Raw genomic sequence first — 26576 nt, forward strand, 5'->3', positions numbered from 1 at the left:
GTCTGGCTTTATATATTTCTTATAAGATTTCAATCATCATAAACAATTTTTTCCCTTTCTTTTTAACTGTTTTTCAAAAGGTTGGTGGAATTGTACCATTTTTTTTTTAGTTTATGGATGGCCAGGCAAGACCCAAGACACATACGTCTCAAAAGAAAAAAAAAGTCAGATTCTCGCGTTATGTGACAAATCAGTTAAGCTAGAAGATTTATGCTAATTAGAAAATAATCGAGTTAAGCTCGACGACCTTAGCGTTCTACAACCACGATGTTACATATAAACTATAGCATCTATAAGAAAAATGCTCTATAAATAATCGCATTCGACAACTGAATTGTAGTTGGCTCGACATTAGACCAGTGTGAGTACTCTCACGCAGGTCAACTTGGAGGACGAGATCAAACCAAAGAATCAGGCCAACAGAGAGCCCAAAAAGGATTTATCATGGCACGCGTGTAGGTTTTTCATGACAACAATGTAACAAAAAACAACAAATGAAAAGAACAAAAAAAATAGAAAGAAGAAAGAAAAATTGCATTGACGACCAAGTACTTCAATTGAGTTTTGCGTTCATCGACGTAGAAACATTACTAAGTATTCACAGGTGCATAAGAAACTAACACACAAAACTTAAAATTCCCCCTTAATAATCCCACTAAGCCATTAGGTCACTTCCTTCTAAATAAAAACCACTACCCTAAATAAAAGCTAATATCATTAATCTAAAAAAACAATTAATTTAGATCTCGTTTTGTAACAATTTGGTTTTTGGTTTTTGGTTTTTGTTTCTGAAAATTAAGCTTATATAGACAATATTTTTGCCTCCAATTTCTTTATTTGTTATCTACTTTGTACCAATGCTTTAAAAAACCAAACCAAAATTTTAAAACTAAAAAACTAGCTTTTAAAAATTTGCTTTTGTTTTTGGAATTTGGCTAAGAATTCAATGTGTGGAAAATGACATTCAAATAAATATTTCGATCTGTTGACTTGAGATTTACATAGGAAATTTATACAAATGATGATAATCAAATTTCCTAATCTATAGCATAAATATATGCATAATTCATAATTCAAGGCACAAATATGCAACAATTGTACTCAAGAAAGATGCAAGTTGTTGTAAAAATTGAAAAGAAAATAAGCTTTTAAAAACCAAAAACAAAAAACGAAATGATTACCAAAGGTCTTCAAAAAGTTGTTTTTGTTTTTAGAATTTAGATAAGAATTCAACTCTGGTAATTAAAGAAGGTGCTAACCATTGTAAGAAAATATGAAAAAATAGGTTTAAATTACAAAAATAAAAAATAAAAAATAAAAGAGTTATCAAATGAGATTTTAACTATTTGCAAATTAAGTTTGCACTCATTTTTATGCTAAGTTGATATATTTACTTTTATTAATAATATAAGAAAAAGGGAGGGTCCTACAATTATGAATATATTTCTCATTCTTACAACAAAATATAAAAACAATTGAGAAAAAAACGCAATAGAAAAAAGAATAGAAAAAGAAAAAAAGAAAATGAGAATATAATAGTGGAGCCTCGCCATTCTAACTCCATTATTTATTTCTTTCCTATCTCCCCCCCTCCCCCCCTATTTTACTTGCTTAAAAAAGAAAATATTCCTTTTGCTTAGAAATGAAAAATGAAAAAATATTAGTTAAAAGGAAAAAAGAAAAAGAAAGATAATGGTTGATAAAACTAAATGAAAAAGTAGAGAATGAATGATATGTTTGGAATACATATTCAAATATTTAATTTAAAAAATAAGTTATTTTGAGAAAAATTAGAGTGTTTGACAAACACTCAAAATAGTTTTTCAGATATATTTTAATCTATTTTTATAAAAAATATTTAAATAATAATAAGTTCTTTTTATAATTTTTTTTTTTCAATCCAAACGGACCCAAAATCCAGACCGTTGGTAGAGATTTGGATGGAGGGCGTGTGAAGAGACACATATAAGTATAAATACATAAACCTAAAGTACAGACAAGGCGTTGTACAAATCCTAATGCTAGGTTGTACAACCGAACCGATCCATCTCTTTAACCTCAACCTCCTCCCAACCGGCCCGGCCCACCGGCCCACCGGCCCATTTAATTCTTTTTCAGATTATTGTCCCACACCACACATGTCCCAACACTAATTATTAATTTAATTTCAACTCCAACCCAAAAAAAAACAAAAAAACCATTAATTATTAATTCCCACCTCCCTCCTTTCTTTCTGTCCAATACAAACTTTCTAAAAAATCCAGCTATTCCATTAGTTTAGTTGCTTCTGGGTATCTTCTCAAATTTCTATTATATATNTATATATATATATATATATATATATATATGTTTCCCTTTTATTTTATTTTTAACTAATTTTCAAGTTAAAATACCAATTTAAACCTCTTATTTTGATTTAGTTCTTTGTGAAAAATAATGGTTTCAACTCTTATGATTCAAGCTTATAATTTGATTTACGATTCAATTCTTAGGAGCATTTAGAGCGTTAAAGTTGATTATCATACAGTCTACGAGATATAATAGTTTTATATTTGGAGTGTAGAATATTTTAGTTTGAGTAAAAAAATAATAAACACGATGGCAAAGAGGGAGAGATGTTAGGTAGAAAATAGTAATATTATAACAAAGTGAGATTTCAAATAGTATTAGTGTAGTTAATTGCGATTATAAATAATTGTAATTATATTTGGAATCTTGAATATTAAGTGGATTATAATAGCTCATTCCACGCCAACTTCAAGTTCGGTCCAAATAGTCCCTTAATTTTAGCTCTTATGATTTAGTTCTTTGTGAATTTAGTTTTAATTTTTCAATATGAACATAACTTAATAGATAAGACATCATTAACCATTTCATATATTAATGATTCAATCTTTCACCCGATAACTATTGAACTGAATGAAAAATAGAAATAAAAATGATTTTGGCCAAACTACGAAAATCTTCTTTGTGGTTATAAGTTATTTATCGGGTAGGATATGAAAACATTTTCTCTTACGTGATAATAAGAGTGCACTTTTTATGTAGTTGAGTAGAATTTGAGTAGTTTTGTGGACCATGATTTAAAGATGATTTGAGAAGTTTAATTGAGCTTACCAATCAAACTAAAACAAACCATTAAACTATATAGACTTAATAGTTGAAAGAAGACTAGCTAGTGAATAATTAATGGGTATTTTAACTCAAATTAATTAAAAGTAGATTATATGTGTAGTTGTTTAATCTTAAAAATAAGTTATTTTTCTCATTATTCTTAGTCTTATTTTAACAAAAGAAAGAATAATTATTTCTTTTATGGGACTGTTTTCAAATATACGAAAATGAACCAAAATATTTATACATATAACAAAATTTCACAATCTACTATATGTGTCTATTAAATTTATCGCGGTCTATCGTAGATAGACGATATTTTTAGCCGTTTTTTTATTTAAGATAATTTTCTCTTCTTATAGTGGATACGTCGGCCATTTCAAGAAAACAAAAATAAAAATATCGGTAAATATTAATAATAACGATATTATGTTGGATTGTTTTGGATGTGGATCTATTGAAAGTAAATTCTATATTGAATTATTAAAGGAGGCAGACATGTTTTAGTTTGTGGGGGCAGGGGCAGGAGATCAGGGCAGGGGCTTGGGCTCAATTGTCTGATTCACTTCCACGTGTGACGAAACTAGAGAAAAAACCGAGTGTCCACATCATCGGCAGTTGGGTGCAGCCTCGTGACCTCGACCAATCAAATTTAGATGTCAAATTCAGCTACTTGTAGCTCGACACGTGTCATCATTATTCTTAATTTGGACTGGTCAACAAAATACCCCCGGACATGGCTTTTCTCTTATCTAATTATTGCTTTTTCTTTTCCCTCTTTAATTTAATAACGACTATTTTTCCAATTCATTCGAATATTTTAATACTACATAACTGCCTCTTTCTTTAATTAAGTTTTTTCTGCCAATAATTCTAATTTTTGACAAAATTCTGTTACGTCTAGTGAATCTATTATCTGTATTAAATAATTCAAGGCAATACATGTTTTTTTTTTCTTTTGTTAATATTGTAAAATGTTTGCATATGCCATTCATTATTTAAATCAACATTAAAATTTCATATATTTATCAATATATTTGTAGATACATTGATAATTGATATCTTCGATATCTTTTATAATGCTTGTAAGTTGTAAAACATAAACAAGTCATCTATTTAGTCTAATATGAATAGAAAATATTAGTAATAATATCCATAATTTAGATTGTGACTAAAAACATGCAACTTAATTATTCATCTAAGTAATTTTTTTTACTAGTAGGAATATATGTCATGTCGATATTTTATCCTTAATATCAATATCTATTTAATCCTTAATTTAAATGATTCACCACCATTTGTTTTTCCCCTTAAATTAGAACATAATTTAGTATTTTAAAAAGGTCAACTATTTTTACCCTTTTTTAAGTTCAGATTAGGAGGTGTGTGTAGGAACTTACGTTTTATAGCATAGATTTCATATATTAACTAATTGAACTATAATCAAGATCCCGTAGTATGTTGATAATTTAAAGATGATATATGATATAGTACATATGTTCCTGCAGTTTTTTTTTTTTTTTTTTTTTAATTTCTTCTTTCCACCCTTTAAAATTGGAATACTGAATGTACAAAGTTAGCATGTAAATAATTTTTTCCTATCGCTAAGAGATTTTCTTTTACTCTAAAACATGCCGATCATCTTATAAAAAATTTGTACAATAAGGCGGCTTGACAAATCCCTACTAAAACTATATATATGCATTATTTTTAATTGACATATATGCATAATTCACCATTAAAAAAATGAAATGGGTATAAATTATTGTAAATATTTTTTTATATATGGACAGATACATTAAACTTTCAAGAAAAAACCAAAGTCGGCAATTACTAAATCTTGATCCATCGTGTTCGATATATCTAGGAATAATTTTGAAATAATTAAAATCATTTCTGTCAAATAAATATAAATATTAGAAGTGTTTATGTCTTATATTGAAAAAGTTGAATGAAGTCATGCACTCCAAATAATCTATACTTTTGATTTCAAATCATCTAAGTTAGAAATACTTTAAGCTTAGGTTATCCTAACTCTAATTAAATTAACTTTTGAAAGTGAAATTAAATGGTGTGAGTAATATAAAAGTTTTGAGAGAGTGCTTTTGTAATTGAGGTTGAAAGAGAGAGTTGTATGATTCTATTAATTTTTCATATAGTAGAATTTTTCTGGTCTATAGTTTTTTCTTCCCTCTGGAACATTTCCATGTTAATTCGTGTGTTTCAGTTTTATTGCTTTTTTTTTAAAAAAAAAAAATCTATGCTATTTTTTTTCGCTTATTATTCTTGTGATATTAGTGAGAAGTTTTCTTCTCTAACATTATAAAATATATATATATATATATATAAAACAAAACGAAATATTGAATTGATTTTAACTTAGCAAAATGTTCACTACTTTAAAGTTACTTTCAAAATATACTCTTAAAAATATGATTATAATGCATGATATTATTCAAAAGAGGAAAAGAAGATGGAAAAGTGAAACAGTAGAGGGAAAGGACAATGATGTCTAAGAAGACATGGTGAGTGGGACAATAGGTTAGAGACATTGGACAAGGCAAAGTGACAAGGTCATGTGCAAAAGAGCAACTGAAATATTTACAATTTTAATTATTTTAATATAATATTTTATTAATGTTTTGTAACCTATGAGATGAGCTGAATAAGATTGATAGTACTCAACTAGTGTTTTTGTTCCCATCCTTTCTTCCAAATCCAACAGTGGAATATGTCCCAACAAAATTATGTCTTTCCATTGTGTGTATTTATTTTGCTACTTTTATTCTCAATTCCCATGGCCCTTCGCTATTAATAAGGATGTAATTAATACTTTTTATATCATAATTCTATATATGCAATATTAGCTCACTTAAGATCCTCTCTTGATTTTGTTTAAGTCCGCTATTAGGTAGAGATTTGAACTTTTAGGCTTTAAAAAGAAGAATATATCAAACACTAATTAAGTTGAAGACTTTTTTAAAGTTAGGATTTAGAACTTAAAATTGAATGTCACACCACATCCATCAATATCAATAGTATTAGGCATGAAATTGAAAATAAAATAATGTAAATTTATTGTTTTTTTTATATGGTTTGTAGGTTAAATATATTGACATATAATTCTAAAAAAATAAAAATAAAACATTAAAAAAATTTACACTTTTAATCCTTAAAGTTTAAATTAGATTGCATCTGAGTCTCTAAATTTTTAAACTAACAATTTTACCTTTGAACGTTTTGAGTTAAGTAGTATTTTGGTCCCTCATTTAATTTTTCATTAATTTATCAAAGGGTAGTTAGATATAAACTTTTTTTTTATTATTGAAAAGACATTTTTATTGTTTTTAAAATAAGAAAATATATTTTATATCTACTTTTATACTATCATCAATGAGAGTTGATCTAAATGGTAAAAGGAAGACGATGGAAAGAGGAGAGAAAGAAAGAAAAAGGAAGAGAGAGAGATAAGAGAAAAAATTAAAATTTAATTAAGATTTTTTAATAAAAGTAAGTCAGTGTTACGCCAACTTTCTATTAGTAATTAAAAAAAAAAAAATGTGGATGTATCCATGATTGCTACCAAAAGCAAATTGAAGGAGTAAAATTGTCGGTCTTAAAACTCGGCTCGATATGCAACTTAAACTATTTCCTAGAAAATAGAAACATACACATATATACATACATACAAATGAAATAGTAAAATATTTACACCAAGGGGTCGTTGTTTCACAAGCAACCAAGAATCCCACGGAGTGAGATATCTAGATTACTACGTGATCTGTTTTGTGGTAAAGTAATATGTCTTGATATCTCAAGATTTTTGGATATTCTACGATACCCTTATAGAGGACCTCTAGAGAGTTTTGGATGCTCTCCTAAAAAAATGTGTTTTTCAAATTTTCATATTGAGGGCATCTCCTTTTCCATGTTTATCCTTTTTTCCTTTAAATATATCACTCTATATATATTCACTCTTTTGTTACATCATAGTTGCTTTTATTTTTTCAGAAAGATATTTAAATTTAAACTAATGTTTATTTTTATAAAACGTCTTCAACTAATATATATTATTTTTTAAGAAAAATAACATATTAAAATTAATATAAAAAATATTAATTTCAAAAGTAATTCAAGTTAATTAAAAAATATATTATATAAGTTCAAACTATATTAAATTAATTATAAATTAATGAATAACCATAAGAACATTCTCGAAACATTATATAAATTTAAGACGTTTCCGAGTAGAAGTACTCTGAAACAAACACAGTTATCAAAGTATTCTCATATATATACAAAATATTCCCATAAAACAAATATAGTTATTCGATTATTTTTAAATATCTATAAAAATATTTCTACAAAATAAACCTAATTAACTAAATATTCATACGAAACAAATATTCTAATTATCTAGATTCTCACCAAACAAAGACAGATAACTACTTTTAATTACAAGTACTACCTAAATTGAAGCAGACCGCTTTTAAAGTTTAAGGTAAAATGCTCCCCTCTTTTTTGGTTCTCGATTTAAAAGAATCTATTTTAAATTATAAATTTAGTTATCAAAATTTTATATTTGTATCTATTTAATTCTTAAACTTTTAAAATTACAAATATAAATTATATAATTACCAAAATTTAAGATCTCATTAGATATAAAATTTATATTTATATTTAATAGAAAAATTAATTTTTTAAAGATTCAAATTCGTTAAAGACCTATTATGGATAAAAATTTAAAGTTTATGAACTACTATTAGACACAAAATTGAAAGCTTAGATGCCTAATAGATACTTTTAAAAGTTCTGAGACCAAATAGATACGAATATCAAAGTTCGTAAATTAAATTTGTAATTTAACTAAAACCATATATATATATTGGATTACATTTTAATTCTTTTTTCCAAAATGATAAAAGAACTTTAATTATTTATTGGAGAAAAAAGTATGGGGCAACTTAGCTAAACTTGCTTGATTGATTATATTTATTTAAGTCACTACAACCAATTGAGATTCAGAATCTGTGTGTTGATTTTAAGGTTGTAATTGGTTTATTTATCGTAACTACGAAGACAGGGGATGCTATAAGGGGTTCTGTTTCTTTCACTTTTTTTCCCCTTTTTTATTTTGAAATACTTTGATGATTACTTTATATGAAATAAAACTAAAAACATATATTTTTCTTTTATTTTAATTGATTTATCGGAAGCCCAAGTATCATAAACTTTTTTGTTTTCATGGCAGAGGACTCTTAATAATACTCCTACACTAAAAAGGATGAACAATTCAGATCAAAATGCGATGGAGGCCTTGTTTATAATGTTTTATGAGAAAATATTCAAAAAACGAAATGAAGATGGAGTTTGTCTAAACAAAAAACTAAAATTAAACCAGAAAAAATGAAGAAAAACAATAGAAAAACTAAAAGTCAGACGGAAGAAGATGTGCCAAGTGAGCATAGTCCAACCGATTTAGTATTTATATTATCAACTTCGAAGTTAGAGATTCAATTCTCTCATAAGTATTATTAAAAAAGAGAAATAGGAGAAAGAAAAAAACAAAGAAGATGTGAATGTGAGAACAAAAGGTGAGAAAAAGATTGAAGAGCATAATAAGAATTTTTCATGCGACAAATTATAATTGGATAATTTGGTAGAATACATGCAAATATGATGCATCTAAATATTTTTCGAAAATGAAAGACAAAATAATAGAGACAAATATTATTATTATTATTAATTAATCATAATTCGGAGGGAGGTAAAAGGAAAAAAAAAAAAAAAACCTTGGTCCCTAGGTTTTGATTCTAGTTTCTATTTGGTTCCTAGATTTTAAAATATTATACATTTAGCCTTAAGTTTTAAATTTTGTTTCAATTTAATCCCTAAGTTTCAAAATGTTACAATTTTATACTTGAGATTTACATTTTGTTTCAATTTGGTCCGTGGATTTCAAGATTTTACATTTTTAACCTTAGTTTTTCATTAAATACTTACTTTTAATCATTGGCATTAATTTTGATTAATTAATTAAAAATAATTAGAAGTGAAATTTTAAATTAAATTTAAAAAGTGATAAAAATGGTGAAACTTATTTAATTATAATTATTTTAATGATTTTTAATTTATTAACATAAATTAACTCCAAAAGACGGAAAGTGAATATTTAGAAAAATATTGAGGTTAAAAGTGTAAATCTCAAGATAGGGACCAAATTGAAGCAAACTTAAAATGTAAAGAGTAAAATTGTAGTGTTTTGAAACCTACGGACTAGATTAAAATCAAACTCAAAACTTAAAAGACTAAATGTATAACATTTTGAAATCTAGGGACTAAATAGCAACTAGATCCAAAATCTAGAGACCAAAAGGGTATTCCCCCTTCCCAAAAAAACCAAAAAGTGTAAACTAAACAAAGAGGATCGTGTGAGTTATGTTTGGGAAAAAAATATATTCTTGTTGTCCCTATATTTTGATTTAGTTTCTATTTGACCTCTAAGTTTCAAAATGTCACATTTTTAGTTCTTAAGTTTTAAATTTAATTTCAATTAGACCCTTCGTTCCTAAATATTACAATTTTATTATTGAGATTTGTGTTTTGTTTCAATTTGGTTCACATAGGTTTTAAGATTTACACTTTAACTTTGATTTTTATATAAATATTCACTTTCAATTCTTAATTAAAAATATTTAGGAAATTTAATGCATAAAATTGATTTAATAAAAAAAAATTGAGGTTAAAAGTTTAAATCTTGAAACATAAGGACTAAATTGAGACAAAACTAAAATAAAATCAAAATCAAAACCAAAACAAGAAAAATTTAAAACATAAAAATCAAACAACAACCCGATAGAGCATGCTTTTAGGGTTGCTTTTGGGAAAGATAAAAGTGATTATAGAAAAATCTTACGTGTTTTTGCGTTTCGTAAAGCAAATATTTGAATTAAATATGTTAAAAATACTTTTAAAAATACGTCAATTTCATGTATATTTTAAAAGTAATATTCTATTAGTTTTAGATTATCCTAAATTAGGTAGACTTTTTAATGAATATTTAGTTTTCAATTTTGTACTTTAAAAGGAAAATTTATTTTATTTTATCTATCTATTTCTCACCTTATCAAATTTAGCTTCTAATTTTCATGTATTGAATACATCAATTCTTTTTTCTTAAAAAAGTATACCATATTAATTTTTTTAAAACAAATTATTTCTCTTAATATTTAAAAGTTAATTTATAACAAGCAAAATACATCATTCTACATAATTATTAAAATTTTAAATTAGAAAAAAAAAGTTACTTATAAGTATATTTTAGTTATTATACCTGAAATAATATGTTTTGTATTTATTTACCAAACACTATAACCTCTTTTTTCAAGTTGAAGTTAAAATTTACCAAACACTAATTTACTTCATTTAACCGTAGATTTTTCTACAAGCACAGTTGCGATCAATTATTTCAAAAATACAATAATCCCAAACTAAGCTAGAAGAACCTCACAAGAATATTTTTCCTTAAAATTGTGAATGTGATTCAAGGTTGAAAATTTTAAAGTCTTAGTTTTATGAAAATATTGATATTGATGGAAATTTTGAAAACTTTATGAAAATTAATAAAAAAAAAATGGAAATTATTATAATTAATTTATGATACTTTGGCTATAGCTAAATTAGATTATAACTGACCATATTTAATCATCATTTCTATGAAGACAACATTTAGATGTATTATTTGTAAAATATATGTAAGTGTAAATGTTAATGCTGGAGCAGAAATTTAAAAAAAAAAAAATAGAAAAACAATTACAATCAAATATTGGTAATTAATTATAAAAATAAAGTACATGAAATATTTTCATACAAAATAATTGTAAATTGCTCATTATAAAATGAGGAGGATATAAAAATTAAAAATCATAACATTAAATTTATTCAACATAACATAATAAAGATATAAAAATCATACATTAAATATAAAGGGATACAAAGAGTATGTCATTAAACATAACACGACATAATAGAAAAGAAAAGAAAAAAAAATCTCTATAAGTAGATAGTATTTGAGAGAAAATTAGAAAAATATTAGTGAATTTCCATCAATTCAAGTTTAAAGTAAAGTGATGTGAAAAATCAATAAAAAAAAATAAATACTTATTATTTTTCTCAATTTTGATTTCTTGAGAATGAAACTTGGGAGGGTAAAGAATAAAAAACTTTTATAGTCAAATGTTAAAAAGAAAAATAATCTAAAAAATTCAAAAGATTGGAGGAAAATTGAAATTCCACTTATCAAAATTTCTGAAAATTTCCACTAATATTTGATTCCTTAATTTTTTAAGGAGAGAAGAATATGAAAAAGAGACTTTAGTCCTATGTTTTTATTTTCATTTTTTTAATATATGTCATCAAAATAAAGAAAAATAAAAATTAATGAAATGTATCTCAGACATCATCTATTTTTGTACATTTCATTCTTCTAGTCATAATTTTTCATATGAAAAATTCTTTTTACTTCTTTTTTAAAATATTTTAATTCATATTTTTTTACGTATATAATAAGAGTGAGATGGAGTGCTTTCCATCAAATTATTTAATTATAATTTATCACATTATTTTTTTAAAATGGTGCACATTAATATTATCGAATAAAATTATAGTAGTGCAACCTTATCAGAACTACATAATATGAAATATGAAATGAAGACACTAAACACCGCTTGGTTAGTCAGGCTTATCCCTCAACATTAATTTATTAATTTTCCATCTCTTTTAACGAAGAAATGAAGCTTTATCCTCCCACAAAATTCTTTGGTTTTTTCTCCATGAAATTCTGTCATACTTCCCATTCTTTTTACTTCTTACTTCTTACCCAAATCGTCAGACTCCAGTTTAGTAGTAATTGGTAAATATCCAAGGTGATTTAAAGATATTTCATACTATTTAATGAATAAATTAAGGGACCATTTATTTTTTGAGAATATTTATAACTAGAATCAATAAATGTACTAAGTTATAGAGATTCAAAATTACAGATGTTTGACATCTTTAGATAACCTTATTTATTATATAGGCATATTTTTGAAGATATTTGAAAATATTTAGATAATTATATTTGTTTTGTAGCATTTTTAATCAGAAATGTCTTAAATTTATCTAATGTTTTAAAAATGCCCTTATGACTATATATATGAATTTATAGTTAATTTAATATAGTTCGAACTTATATAACATATTTTTTTTATTTAATTTAAACTCTTTTTTAAATTAATATAATTTTTATTAAAATAATATATATTAATTTAAGATTTTTTATAAAACAAATATTAATTTGATTCTGAATATCTTCCTAACAAGAAATAAAACTACAATATAACAAAAGAGAAGTGAAATAATCGTTAAATAAAAATAAACAGGGGTGCCCTAAACACAGGAATTAAAAAAATATCAACCCTCAATATACCCATTTTAGGATTTTCGAGAATCTCTAGATGTTTGGACATCTTATATTATCACCAAATAAATATGATAATCGAGATGCACATTCCATGAGAATCTTAAATTGTCGCTAAACAAACATTTCAAAAAGTTAAATTGCTATTTTGGTCTCTATAGTTTTATTTTTAATAAATCTTAAATCTAATCTCTCAAAATTATTGTTTGCCAAAATTAAATAAATAATAATAGTAATAGTTTTCATGTCAAGAATATGTGAAACCCATTTTTAAAATTTTGTAGTAACAATGTTAATAGATAATAAAAAAAATTAAAAATCAACAATAAACTAAGATTAAAGACTAAATTAAGATTTATTGAAATTATAGAAACTAAAATTAGATAATTAAAAGTATGAAGATTAAAGTTGAACAAACATGGAATAAATTGATATTTTAACCTCAATTAAATCGAGTCTTCTTCTTGAGAGTGGGGCACCACACGACTATAATTAAACCAGGGGTGGAAACGGTTCAATTCGATTCGGCTTGTTGGTCAAATATAACCAAACCAAATTTACTAATATGTGAAATCGAACCAAATTGATTTATTAGTTTAATCCGAAATAAACATAACCGCATATATTTGCGATTCGGTTCGATTTTAAATTCGATTATGATATTTTTAAAAAAAATCTATTTTATATTTTTTAAATTAAAAATGGTTCGATTGTTTGGTTTTAAATTCATTTTTATTTCTTTAAATTAAAAACAGTTGGATTTTAAATTCAGTTTCTCCTTTTTTTTTTAAGAATATATATATATATTATATATATATATATATATATATATAAAAGTTAAAAACAATTTGGTTTCAAATTAGATTTTCGAAATTGAAATCGAATCAAACCAAATTAATTCGATTTCAAAATTTCTTCAAATCGAACGGACCATTATTTTGATTTCAATGAATATTTAATTATTTAAAACAGTTCGATTTTTACCATTCAGATGACCCCTAAATTAAACTGCTACCCTTCACCAAACAATGTCAATTCTTTAATCTGTCCGTAAATAAGGCAAATCCAATCATTTTTTCAGGACGTCAAAAATGAGTCAATTTTTATGGATCAACTAAATTATCTATAAATATGTTGTTCATTTGTGTTTCCCTTAAACCAAAAAAAATGGCCCCAGAATTAAAGAACCAAAGAAACCAAAAAGCCCCACGCAATTTTCATTCCCTACCCTCTCCAGGCCACGTCATCCCCTCTGTCCACTTGGCCATCGACCTCGCCGCACGTGGCTTCACCGTCACCTTCATCAACACCCACGCCATCCACCACCACACCTCCAACGCCCATTCGGCGGCCGGAGATGATTTGTTTCCGGCGTACGGAAGTCGGGGCTGGACATACGATACAGAACCATTTCGGACGGCTTGCCGGTTGGATTCGACCGGTCTCTGAACCCGACCAGTTTATGGGGTCGTTGTTGCATGTGTTTTCGGCCCACGCGGAGGAGGAGTTGGAGAAGATTGTGAGAACGGCGTCGGATGGCGGAGGCCCGGCGGTGAGTTGTCTGATAGCGGATACGTTCTTTGTATGGCCGTCGAAAGTGGCCAAGAAGTTTGATTTGCTTTATGTTTCGTTCTGGACCGAACCGGCTTTGGTTTTTACGCTGTATTATCACTTGAACCTTCTACGCAAGAACCGCCATTTTGCTTGCCAAGGTAATTTCTTTTCCACTTTTTAATTTATAAATTCCGTTCAATAAATCTTGCCAAGAACTTTCTTGACTTCTTGAGTGACTCGCTATACATAAATTTTGCAATTAAAAAAGGCTTTAGAATGTATCAATTATATTATTTTATTATAAATTCTATTCTAATAGATTCAAATAATCTACCATAATTTATTAGAATTATATTTAGTTTTTTCTTGAATTTCAAAATTATTTCTATTTTATCCAGGGAATTTGAATTAATAATTTAAAAGAGTAATTGGACATGAAAAATCATTTTCATTTAAATTCTTTGGATAAAAAATTGTTTAAAATACATTTTAAAATTTATTTTCAACAATCGTCAAACACGTCGATTGAAATTCTTTAAAAATAAACCAAACATACTGTTAGTTAAACTACGATTTATCTATTTTTCTAAAATTAGGTGCATGCTCTCTACATATCATGCAGCCCTCCTTTATAAAATAGTAAAAGAATAATAATAATAATCTAATGTTTTTATTAAAAAAAATTGGTCAAATGACAAATTTTAATTAAATAACTACACCGGCAGAAGAATGATTGGTGCAACTATTTCTTATCTTGCGGCCCTTAAGGGAAAAAAAATAATAATAACAACACAGCTTTGAAAAAAACAAAATAAAATAATTCTCAACCGATGCCCAAATATTTTTCGTTTGAAAAAATATTTTTATCTTATATTTTGAGTTAATGAGTGGGTGGGTTTGTTTAATTTTGAACAGATATTCGAGAGGACGCCATAGATTACATACCTGGGGTACCTACAATCAATCCACAAGATACGATGTCGTATTTACAAGAAACCGATACGACGTCGGTTTGTCACCAAATCATATTCGCAGCATTTCAGGACGTTAGAGGTGCAGATTTCGTGTTATGCAACACCGTACAAGACATCGAAAACGATACCGTTTCGGCTCTCCAAGCCCAAATCCCATTCTACACCATCGGACCCATTTTCCCACCTGGATTCACCAAAAGCTCGGTCGCAACCAGCCTATGGGCCGAGTCCGACTGCACCCACTGGCTCAACTCCAAACCCCACGGCTCAGTCCTCTACGTTTCATTCGGAAGCTACGCCCACGTCACCAAAACCGACCTCACCGAAATAGCCCATGGGCTTTCATTAAGTGGGGTCCATTTCATTTGGGTGCTCCGACCCGATATCGTCAGCTCAAACGATACCGACCCATTACCCATTGGATTCAGGAAGGAGGTTGCTGACCGTTCGATGATCGTGCCATGGTGTCATCAAAATCAAGTGCTGGCCCACCCTGCAATCGGAGGGTTCTTAACTCACTGTGGATGGAACTCGATTTTGGAAAGTATTTGGTGTAATGTACCGTTGTTGTGTTTCCCTTTGCTTACGGATCAGTTCACGAATCGGAAATTAGTGGTGGAGGATTGGACGGTTGGGATTAATTTGAAAGATGGACGGCAGATGATAAAGAAGGAAAAAGTTGCGGAGAAGATTAACCGTCTGATGGATGGAAAATCAGGGAGTCAGTTTAAAGCTGCGGTTAGAGAAGTGAAGAGGAAATTGGAAGATGCTGTGAAACCCAATGGATCGTCGGATAAAGCTATGAACCAATTTATCAACGATCTCAAAGTCGCTATCTCAAATAAATTTGAACGGGTGAAAACAATAAGCATTGGGTTCTAGATTTACCAAAAGTACTCTCAAACTTTGCTAAATGTTTCAAAAATATTCTACCTCATTTATAATTTGTAACTTTGTCACGGATGTTTCAAAATAAACTTTTTTTTTTCATAGAATTAGAAAATCGTTAGAATTCTGAATAAAAATTGAGACTTGAAAAGAGAGTAGAAATATCTTGTATACATCATTTCAAATCTCAATTTTAGTCCAACATTTTAACATTTCTAATTCAAATAGTTGTTTTTGTACTATTTATGAGAGGTTAAAGGTAATAGTATAATTTTAAAAAAGAATATGTTATACGAACCAAAATGTTGAAGGGTAATTTAGAGATTTAGTGCTATTGACATGGTCAACATTTTTTTAAATTATTATTTTTACAATTTGTGGGATAATAAAATCGAATCTCTAACCTTTGAGATTGATCCTACAAATTGAGTTATACTCTTCCTGCCAATTTAATTAGTTTCAATCCATAATAGTTTCAATTTAATGTTGTATGTTTTAATACTTTTCAATTTATTCACACATAATTTTAGGTCAAAAATTGATTGATGATAACCCATGTAGCATAATATTTACGAAATTCAAAAGGAAAAAAAAAAATTCAAAGTTTATGGTTATGTTATAATTTTAAACTTTAAAAATTAAAATTTAGTTTTTAAACTTTCAATTTTTTTTTAGCATTTCAAATTTATACCAATTTTATAAATTTTGAATTTATCAAAAACTTATTGAAGACAAAAAAATTAAACATTGCGAGACTCCTATTACCCACTTTTAAAAATTCAAAATAAAATCGGTATAAATTTCAAACTTAACTGCATATGCTTTCTTTTCTCCTCTAAATTTTCATGAATTTACTAAATACTTTTTACCAACTACCTGACGAGCTAAATCAAAACTTTTTAAATATTAAGGAGTAAATTGAAAAAATATATATATTTCAGTAGTAGGGAACTATAACATGTATTTAGTCAAAATTTATTAAGATAATCTTCCCCTTAAATTTAAACACGTACAATACTATTACAATTTTTACCGAGAAGATCGATCTTATATATCAATAAATAATATGTTATATGCTTTTGCTTGCAGCAAGCTAGACATTGTAGCAATCCATATAAAAAAAAAAATGAGATCTTTAATTAACCCCCCAAAAAAGGGGAAAAGAGATAATTTTAGAGCAAATAATATCATACATATAATCAAGGTTCATGAGTTAAGGTTCCACAATTTTTGGAGAACAAATTATAATAAGAAAAATTGAATAAACAAAAGTTATGATATATGGGGAACATATATAAAAATAAATTAGATGAAGAAGAAGAAGAGATCATAGAAAGCATATACAACAAAAATTGTAACAAAAAACATGGTTTTTATTATTTTCAAGGGATGGTGTTGATGGAATGATCAGTGGTTGGAGAACAACCACCAGAAGTATGATAATTAACAAAGCGGCTAGGCGCGGAAGAGCGGCGGAAGCCTTTAGGGAGGCAGCTTTTGACTTCATTGCCACCGAAAACCAGCCTCTTTCGGTTAAGCTGAGGCTTCACGGTCTCGTAATCTTCGACGTCGGGTGTGCTGAGAGGTCTAACGATGGTGCTCGGGGCGCTCGGGGGGACGCAACGTGCGCCCATGGATAGAGTGGGAGAAGATAGAAGAAGGAAGAGGAAATAAATGAGAAAATATGGGAAAAGAGAAGCCATAAGGTTGAGGAATATTGTAAGAATAAGGTTGTGCGTTTGTAATTGGAGTGTAAGAGGTTTTTAAAAAGGAAGGGTTGAAAGAAAGAGCTTTAAATGAGCTCGTGAGTAGGCAGATATAAGGCAATGGTATTGCACAAACACTTCATTGCTGGCATTATAACACTTTTAACTTTAGCATTCACTGGTTTCAAGAGTGGTGGTCTTGCCCGTGAATTTCTATCATATCCACTCCTTTTTTAGTTACACCCATTTTCTTATGATTTCCAGATCATCCCCCCACTCTCATGTTTTTCGTAATTAAACCTTCATAAATATTGAAGTTTAATGTTTGAGATTAATAGAAATTATGAGAAATTAATTTTTGGACTTTTATTTTACGGATCACTTTAATTTTACACTAATGATGAAGGATGACCATTTGGAATATTGAATTGGTTATTATAGTAAACATTGTAACTAAAAGACAAATATAAAAGAAGTACAAAAAAGTAAACAATGTAATCAAGAGATTTGAAATAATAATATCATACTTAATTGTGTGTTATAATAGTTGAAAATACTAACTATTATAATTGGAACCCCGAACATTGAGTGAGTTGTAATAGTCCACTCTACCTACTTGAAGTTTGGGGCTAAACACCCCATGGACCAAGGAATTAGGAGGTAGGGAATGTAGAGTTGTGAACTTCACTCTTTATTTGACCCAAGGGGTTCATGGATTCTATTACTAAAAAAACAAATTTATGTCTTATTAATTCTTTATACCGATGCCCTAAGAGTTCACAACTTCACAAACTTTACAACTTCATTCCTTCTCCAAACAACCTCTAAGAGTTTGTGAATTATCCATACACTGCTTCTTGCAATTTTAGTGAATGTAAAATTATGATCCTCTCACACTCTAGAGCTCTTCTTCTCTCACTTCCCCATGCTTGCTCTCACACTAATGTTTCTCCTCGTGCTCACCACTCCAAACTCACATTAATAGTGCGCAAGGGGATAATATAGATAATTAATACATTGTTATTTGAGGAATCATTATTTTGGTTGGATGATATAATTTTAAAATTACTTTTATAGCTAAACATTAGCTTTTGAGTGAATCCCATCAGCTTACTAATAGTATTAAGCATTCTAAATTTAGGTAATTTGAAAGACAATTAATTAATTATCGGAAGTGTGGATATAAAACTCCGGAATAGAAAAATTGTGGAATTTGGGACGACATATCGAAATCAAGTGAGGTGTGGTCCTTAATGTAAGGCGGCAGAAAATTGAAAACGAGGCAAGGAGGATATTAAATTTTGGGTTCTAAGTCACGGGGCTTCGCCTCCAAAAGTAAACTCTTTCGAAATGACATTAAGTTTTCAAGGTTCAATATAAATTAAATAAGAAACTGAGGGAAGCACACCAACATTAACTTATATACTAATTAAATTTGACGAAGACATTAAATGTTTGAGTCGAATTTCACGTCAAAATGAGCTTTCATTTTCTTAAATTTTATACCACGAAAATAATAATAATGTTGATTGAAAAGGAAGTAAGCCCAAGAAGAGAACAACACTTTAATATGGGCGTCCAATTCACGGGCATCTCCCCTTCAAAGGAGACACAAATTTTAAGGTCTTTTTTTCTTTCCTTTTCACCTCTCTTTTGCAATCATATCAATATAAAAATCCAAAAAAATATTTACATTTTATAGGAAAAAATTTCAAAAGTACTTATACTTTTGAAACTTTTTGCAATAAAATATAAATATTTTTAAATATTTATTTATATTTAAAACCCCATTGTTTAAATAGTAATATTTCAATATTTTTAATTACTTCAAACTTTATTGTTTAGGGGCATCTGCATCTTTCTTCTAATTCCAGGCTTTATTCCTTCTTTTACAGAGAAGTAGATGTCTGCATCTAACATTTACTGCTTCTAGTACTATCTTTTTTCACTGTGTATTTAATATTTTTTGTCAGGGACTTAATGTTTAAAGGTGAAATATTTAAATTTTTTAAATACTAATTTTATAAAAGTGAATCTTAAATGGTGAAATATTTTCAACCTTTATATGTTAGATGAAATGATACGTTTTTTTTAGAATGGATAATTATGGTTTGAACTAATGCTATCGTAATGAAGTTGGAGAAGATTTTAATGATTCTATTTATTATATTAAACGCAACCAAGAAAATTAAGACTTAATGCTAAATTTTCTTAGCTAAATTCGTAATTCTATGTGTAACCGTCATAGAGTTTAGAATTAGACTATTCTATTCTTATAAAATATCAAAATTTTAGAATTTGTCGTGGGTTGTCCAAGGCAAGACCCAAAACCCAATGACGAACACAAGCCCACAAAGTGTTGAGAGGAGGTATAGGGGATTGCACGTCTCACAAAGAAAATGTAAATGTCTTGAGGTCTAGGACAACCAGCCAGATCAATAAAGGAGATATAGGGGATTGCACGTCCCACAAAGAAAATGTAAATGTCTTGAGGTCTAGGACGACCAGCCAGACCAATGAATATATACCACTCAAGAAATAATTGAGTCAGACTTAGACTGACACCCGCCAAATGAAAAATCCAAGTTGTTTCTTTGTACTTATAATGTGGAGTCTTCAGATATCATGTTGTTTGGAGTCACCATGCTCTTAACCTTTCCTAGACATGATCTTTCCAATATTGGATATTGTTAAAATGGATATGATTACAATATTTCTAAAAGATGTTCTTCAACATTACATTGGCACCTGCAAAAGCTTTCATCGAGTCTAATTTGCTTTGGTACGGTGGATTATGGGTATGTTACTCTACTTCTAAATAAAATCTTTTGTACGTACTAATATATATATATATATATATATACAAGTAAATAAAATCTTTTGGTAAATTTATAAACATCTAACTGGCCGACCTGCTGATATCTTCGACAAGATTTAGCAAATTGTCCAATCAATGATACATTGGTTTCCCATCTTTCCATCATTAAAACCCCAAATCTTCAAACATTGTCTTAATTGTTTTCAAATAAGGTACACGTCTAATCAAATAACACATCTGAACTCCTACTACCAAAAAAGATAGCCGACTGAAATTTCATGTCAACAAGTATTTGAATCTTTAACAGCTAGATCTAGAAGATGCATATGCTTGAATGTTTTCAATCAATGCATTAAACAGTTCAAAAAATACAGGTACAGAATCTCGTTGTCAACCTTCATTTACTAGGTGAAGTTAAATGCTTCCACCCCTAACTTCATTGACTTATCAAATGTCATAAAACATTTTCTACAGCTAAACCCATGTAGCAATGTCCCATGGACTAATTCTAGTGAAAGTTTTTTCTTATGTATATGCATAACTAAGCCCTGCTACTTCCTCTTCTATGAACTGGTTTGTAAAGCACAACCGTGACATATTTTGAATGAAAACGATGTGTGAATCCAAGAGCCACAACGGAACGTGGAGTCTCCCGGTTTTCGATAAAAAGATGGTTGAGAATCACATTCTGTGGCAATGGAAGGGTTTCACCAGCATCTCTACTCGCTGGCTGGCTGAGTAGGGTGTGCTGCAAATGAGGCGGGACAAGTGGTGGATCACGTGCCTCGTCTTCGCTCCCAACATATACATTATTATAGGTTGAATCGGGGGACTTTGGGACTTCAAAACCCACTACAGTGTTCTGATCCTGTAGAAAGGATACATCTTTAAATCCCCATTTCATGTTATTAATTGATGAAAACACCTAGATTTAGAACTTTAGCAGCTTACACTATCTTCAGAGCAAAGGTTGTTCATGTTGAAGTGAAAGCTTCCAAGCTAACAGCAAAAACTCATGAATTGCAGAAGATTATAAAACTGGAAATCTGAAACGAACACAGGTTTTCTTCAGTAAGTATTTACGTAAAAAAATTTGTATACGTAGTATATATGACTTTGAGGTTCTAGTCTACCTACCTTTTTTTTTTTTTATATCAAATAGTCTAACTACCTTCATATCAATCAGGTATACACTTTGATGGATATAAACTAGAAATGAAAGTAAACCAACATGAGATCTCATTCTCCTAATCCAGGTACTCAGAAGCCTAAAGAAGATGAGGTCTAGTTAGTGTAGCATGCTCAACAGTATTTCTCTCCCAGCTATGTGTCCATTCGGATCCTAACCAGAGCCTTGGAACTTATTGAGAGACCAAGGAAACTATTGAACAATCCCATTACTGTTTCTTTTGCAAGTTCATTAGTTATGTTGATCAAACTTTAAACTTCAGATCCAAGAATGTACAGGTACAGTGGAAAAAACCCTTAAATATTCTGAGTTTTCTGACTAGCAAATGTTGTAGAGTCAAACCATATTCTCTAATTTCAAGCTGAATATTCGATGGAATGGAAATTGTTTTTAAAAATGTGTTATGTTAGTCTTTGAAGCATAAATTGGGGTAACTAAATGGAACAATACATGTATAGCGAACAGAATGAGTTGCTCGCAATATTTGTGGGGATATTTGGGAATAATGGGACAATGTTAATCTTGATGCCTTCGGAGCTTTTCTTACATTGTTATTTAATTACTCTCCTCCTTTTATCATTCAGTAAGGATGTTCATTGTTTATCCTCCAATCTGCATTGAGAATTTACCTTTAGTCATTTCTTCTCTCTTTCGTGCAGACCTCATCCTTCACTCCCTCTTCGTTCTCGCTTTAGAAGGTGTAAGAAGGTTAAAATTTTCACCCAGCAAGGCTCTCACATGAGGACTGACACTATTGACCTCATGCAAAGATTATCTTTTCTTCTTTTGAGATCCTAAAACTGCAATGTTTGTAGAAGTGCTTTGAAGGATATGGTACATGTTCTTTGGGGATGGCAATATAAGTCTAAGTGCAATTGAAGACAATTTTTTTAGGCTTTTGGAGGTGTTGTTTCACTTTTTACCCCATCCTCCATGGCAAGCTACTCACTTTCCATCTTAAGGAACATTTGGCTTGAGAAAATAGAGATGCAGAGAGTTCTTGGGAGAAGGTTAGGGCATTGGCTCGGTTCCATGTCTCCTTTAAGATTTCTCTAACAAAGGATTCTAGAGCTTTTCTATTGTTTCTCGTTCTTACTAATTTTGTAATGTTTCGTAGTTAGACATCCATCAATGCACTAACAAGAAGACCATAAATTTATAGACATCCAGAACAATGTGGCTATATACTATAGTTAGAATAGAGCAACCATACATACAAAATAAACATTGGAGAACCAAGTTGTCTAATACGTTGTCCATAACATCCAATGATAGAGTTAGATAGTCAGACATTACAAGAAGCATACCAAACGATTTAATGATAAAAGACAGGAAATAAATCAAAAGACTACAACAAGTACACAATGGAGAAATAAACGATTACACAAATCAAGGGAAAACATCAGGAAAGACTTACTCAAGTTAAAAAAAAAAAAAAAAAATCTTGCTAAGGTAAAGTCTTCCCACTTCTAATAGGGTAGATAAAAGTCATTGCTCAAATTCACAAGGAAATAGTATAGCTTTAAAAATCATTTCATCGTCTAGAAACAATCATGGCAGAACCAAACATTGGAGTAGAGCAAAGTTGCATTTATTGAACGAGGATAGGCGATATGAGAATTGGAAGAAGGCACACCAAATTGAATGATTAAGAAGATATATATCATACGAAACCAAAGTTTCATTGAAAAAAAATGAAAGAATACAAGGGCGAACAAAAAACAAGCCCAAAAAACAGGAAGGGCAAGTGCCACTTTCTTTTAATAGCATAAAAAACATTGCTCTTTCCAATAATTCCAGAAACCTTCTTAAGTTCTATGAGCACGTACTCCCAATGATTTCTCAACCACCTCCACCCCCAAGCTCAAAATCAGAATTATATTTGGCTCATCAATATTTAACTCCCTCAATGCTGCAATTGGCTGTGTCATGCTTTCAATTCATCAGCATGCAGAGAATGCAGATTACCAAGAAAACGAAAGAGAAACAGATTGAGACGCTTGAGGGGAAAAAAACTTATATATGTCACGATATGCTCGTAGTAGAAGGAAACAGATTGGTCACACGATGGGATCAAATATTAAAGGGAAAACAAAAACATCACAAAGGTAATATTATAGATAACATCTAATTGAGAATCTTTAGGCTGAGCTACAGGCATTCTCAACTCCAAAAGAGAAGAAGAAACGAAAGAAATAAGCCCAAAAAAAAAAAAAAAAAAGAACTTCATAGCATTATGTAAAACTGAAAAGAAAATGGAAGATTGTAGCTGAAGAGGAGATTGACCTGGATGATTGATTAGAGAATTTGACCCTTCAACAAAGGTGGAGAGAGAGCAGAGCGACACCCAGAAACGACAATGGAACAATAATTGAATTCCCAAAGTTATCTGCAACAAATTAGAAGCAACCCATCAAACGATTGAGTCAGATAAGGAGATTGAGCAATGTAAAGTGTGGAAAATTAGGAGAGAAAAATCTAAAATTTGAAGGTGGGTGAATTAGAAGAAGCAAAAAAGAGTTGAAATAGGGAAAACCCTGGAGAAGAGTAAAGGGTTTTGAAAGAAAATAGGGAAAAAAGTTAAAAGATACTTACAGGGAAAGGAGAGGTAATGAAGAAAGGAAGAGGAAAAGTTGAAGAGGGGTGAAATTGAAAGCTCAAACACTGAAAAGGCTAAGGGGGACCAACACAGAGACTGCCTCCTCAAACGAATCCGCGAAAGGGAATCCTCTCCAACTGCTTATTTAGAGGGCGCACATGCTCCTCATAATTTATATAAATTAAATAAATAAATTACTCATTACGAATTTAGGTGGAAAATATCCATACACACCCATTTAATGAAAATATCCATACACACCCATTTAATGAAAATATCCACACACACACACCCATTATGTTATCAATTTAAATCATAAATTAATAATTGTATCGATTTAAACTCTGAATTTTTATAAGTGTACTAAAATATACTATACCACGTTTCATTTTGGATCAATTTATGATTCTTAGACAAAATTTCCTTAAAAAATCGTTTGTTCATTTACTCTATTTGAAAACCAATATTTGAAGAATTTTACACACCTTTGAGAATTAATGCATGATTTATTAAAGCAGAGTAAATAAATCTACTGTACCATTTATTAACCAAAAGAGGCCTATAAATGGCATAATTACAACAGTGACTAACCATTTAACTAACTGTATAACAAACTTATAACAAAATATAAACTAATTTTTAATACTCCCCCTCAAGATAGTGTGGTTATATCAAGAATACCCATCTTGGATAGTAAGGAGAAAAATAAAGTTTTGGGCAAAGCCTTGGTGAAGATATCAGCAAGCTGCAAGTGAGACCGGATGGGAAGAAGTTTGACATTGCCACGAACAATGCGATCTCGCACAAAATGGCAATCAATTTCAATGTGCTTCGTCCGTTCATGAAAAATCGAATTTTTAGCAATATGGACAACAACCTCATTATCACGGTAGATTAAAGAGGGATGAATAAGAGGTATCGAAAGCTCATGAAGAAGTTGTTCAACCCATAGCAATTCACTTGTAGTAGCAGCTAAAGCTCGGTATTCAGCTTCGGCAAAAGAACGAGATACCGTAGACTGCTTCTTAGCCTTCCAACTAATTATAGAATCACCCAAGAAGATGCAGAAACCGGTTATAGACTTCCTTGAATCAGGACAAGATCCCCAATTAGCATCAGAATACGCCTTTAATTGAAATGTGTGGACAGGTTGTAGTAGAATACCTTGATCCGGAGAAGCTTTCAAATACTTAAGTAAGGACATGGCAGCATCAAGATGAGGCTGTCTAGGTTGAGCAACAAATTGATTGAGCTTATTGACAACAAAAGCTATGTCGGGCCGAGAAATAGTCAAGTATAGCAGTCTTCCAATGAGTCTCCGATACAATGTTGCATCAGGAAGGAGGGTACCAACATCAAATTGGAGCTTTAAAGCCAGATCAAGAGGTAGAGGAGCCGGTTTGCAAGCCAACAAACCATGATCTTCTAGGAGTTGTAATGTATAATTCCATTGTGATAGAAGAATACCCTGAGACGATCTTGCAATTTCAAGACCCAAGAAATACCGAAGAGACCCTAAGTCTTTGAGCTTGAAGGTCTCGTGCAGATGATCTCTGATCTCATGTAGTACAGGTAAAGAAGCACCGATAATGACTATATCATCAACATAAACAAGCAAAGCAACAAAGGATTGAGCAGAACCTCGAGTGAATAAGGAGTAACGGACTTGGACTGAGAAAATTCCAAGTAAAGGAGTGCCTTTGAGAACTTGTCAAACCATTGGTGTGATGCTTGCTTAAGGCCATATATGGATTTATGCAAGCGACAAACAAGATGCTCCCCCTGTTTGTGAACAACATTGTGCTTGTAACCCAAGGGTAGATCCATGTATACCTCTTCAACTAAATCACCATGTAAGAAAGCATTATTAACATCTAGTTGAAGTAAAGACCAACCTTTTGAGACCGCAAGAGTAAGAAGTACTTTAACAGTAACAAGCTTAGCAACAGGAGAAAATGTCTCAATGTAGTCGAGACCTTCATGCTGCGTGTATCCTTTGGCTATTAATCGTGCCTTGTAGCGGTCAATGGTCCCATCTGCACGATACTTGATTTTGTATATCCGTTTGCATCCAATAAAGTGTTGGCCTTGAGGTAAGGGCACAACAGACCAAGTACGGTTGGTTTCTATTGTTAGAAGTTCATCATGCATAGCTTGGCGCCAATGTTCATCAGGGACAGCCTGGTGATAAAGCTGAGGCTTATATGCGGTTGAGATATTGAGGGCAAACATCTTGTAGATAGGATTCAATCTGTCATAAGATAAAACAACTTG

General features: G+C 29.9%; 2 protein-coding genes across 3 annotated transcripts; one reads left to right on the forward strand and one right to left on the reverse strand.

Moving 5' to 3' along the window:
- The first annotated feature begins 13812 nt into the window (after window positions 1-13812).
- On the forward strand, window positions 13813-16140 carry LOC120088881 (UDP-glycosyltransferase 86A2-like). The gene is made up of 2 exons (XM_039046321.1): window positions 13813-14286; window positions 15044-16140. Exons 1-2 carry the CDS (start codon window positions 13932-13934, stop codon window positions 15982-15984), a joined length of 1296 nt encoding a protein of 431 aa, XP_038902249.1. The 5' UTR covers window positions 13813-13931; the 3' UTR covers window positions 15985-16140.
- Window positions 16141-20760: 4620 nt separating this feature from the next.
- Window positions 20761-24442, reverse strand: LOC120089516 (SNF1-related protein kinase regulatory subunit beta-3). Of its 2 annotated transcripts, XM_039047015.1 has the most exons (4): window positions 24299-24442; window positions 23990-24092; window positions 21466-21560; window positions 20761-21382 (listed from the first exon to the last, which is right to left on the reverse strand). In XM_039047015.1, the coding sequence occupies exons 3-4, from the start codon at window positions 21490-21492 to the stop codon at window positions 21056-21058; spliced, it is 354 nt and encodes a 117-aa protein (XP_038902943.1). In that variant the 5' UTR covers window positions 21493-21560; window positions 23990-24092; window positions 24299-24442; the 3' UTR covers window positions 20761-21055. The 2 variants fall into 2 exon arrangements, with proteins under 2 accessions (XP_038902943.1, XP_038902942.1); XM_039047014.1 differs by lacking the exon at window positions 24299-24442 and having other exon boundaries at window positions 23990-24233.
- Between the last annotated feature and the right edge of the window lie 2134 nt (window positions 24443-26576).

This window comes from Benincasa hispida, chromosome 10 (assembly GCF_009727055.1).
Source record: "Benincasa hispida cultivar B227 chromosome 10, ASM972705v1, whole genome shotgun sequence".
Lineage (NCBI taxonomy): Eukaryota > Viridiplantae > Streptophyta > Magnoliopsida > Cucurbitales > Cucurbitaceae > Benincasa > Benincasa hispida.

Coding starts and splice junctions, on each gene's coding strand:
- LOC120088881 (XM_039046321.1), top strand. CDS start 13,932: ATGATTTGTTTCCGGCGTACGGAAGTCGGGGCTGGACATACGATACAG. Junction 14,287..15,043: donor CCGCCATTTTGCTTGCCAAG/GTAATTTCTTTT, acceptor AATTTTGAACAG/ATATTCGAGAGGACGCCATA.
- LOC120089516 (XM_039047015.1), bottom strand. CDS start 21,492: ATGAACAACCTTTGCTCTGAAGATAGT. Junction 21,383..21,465: donor ACCTTTGCTCTGAAGATAGT/GTAAGCTGCTAA, acceptor TCCTTTCTACAG/GATCAGAACACTGTAGTGGG.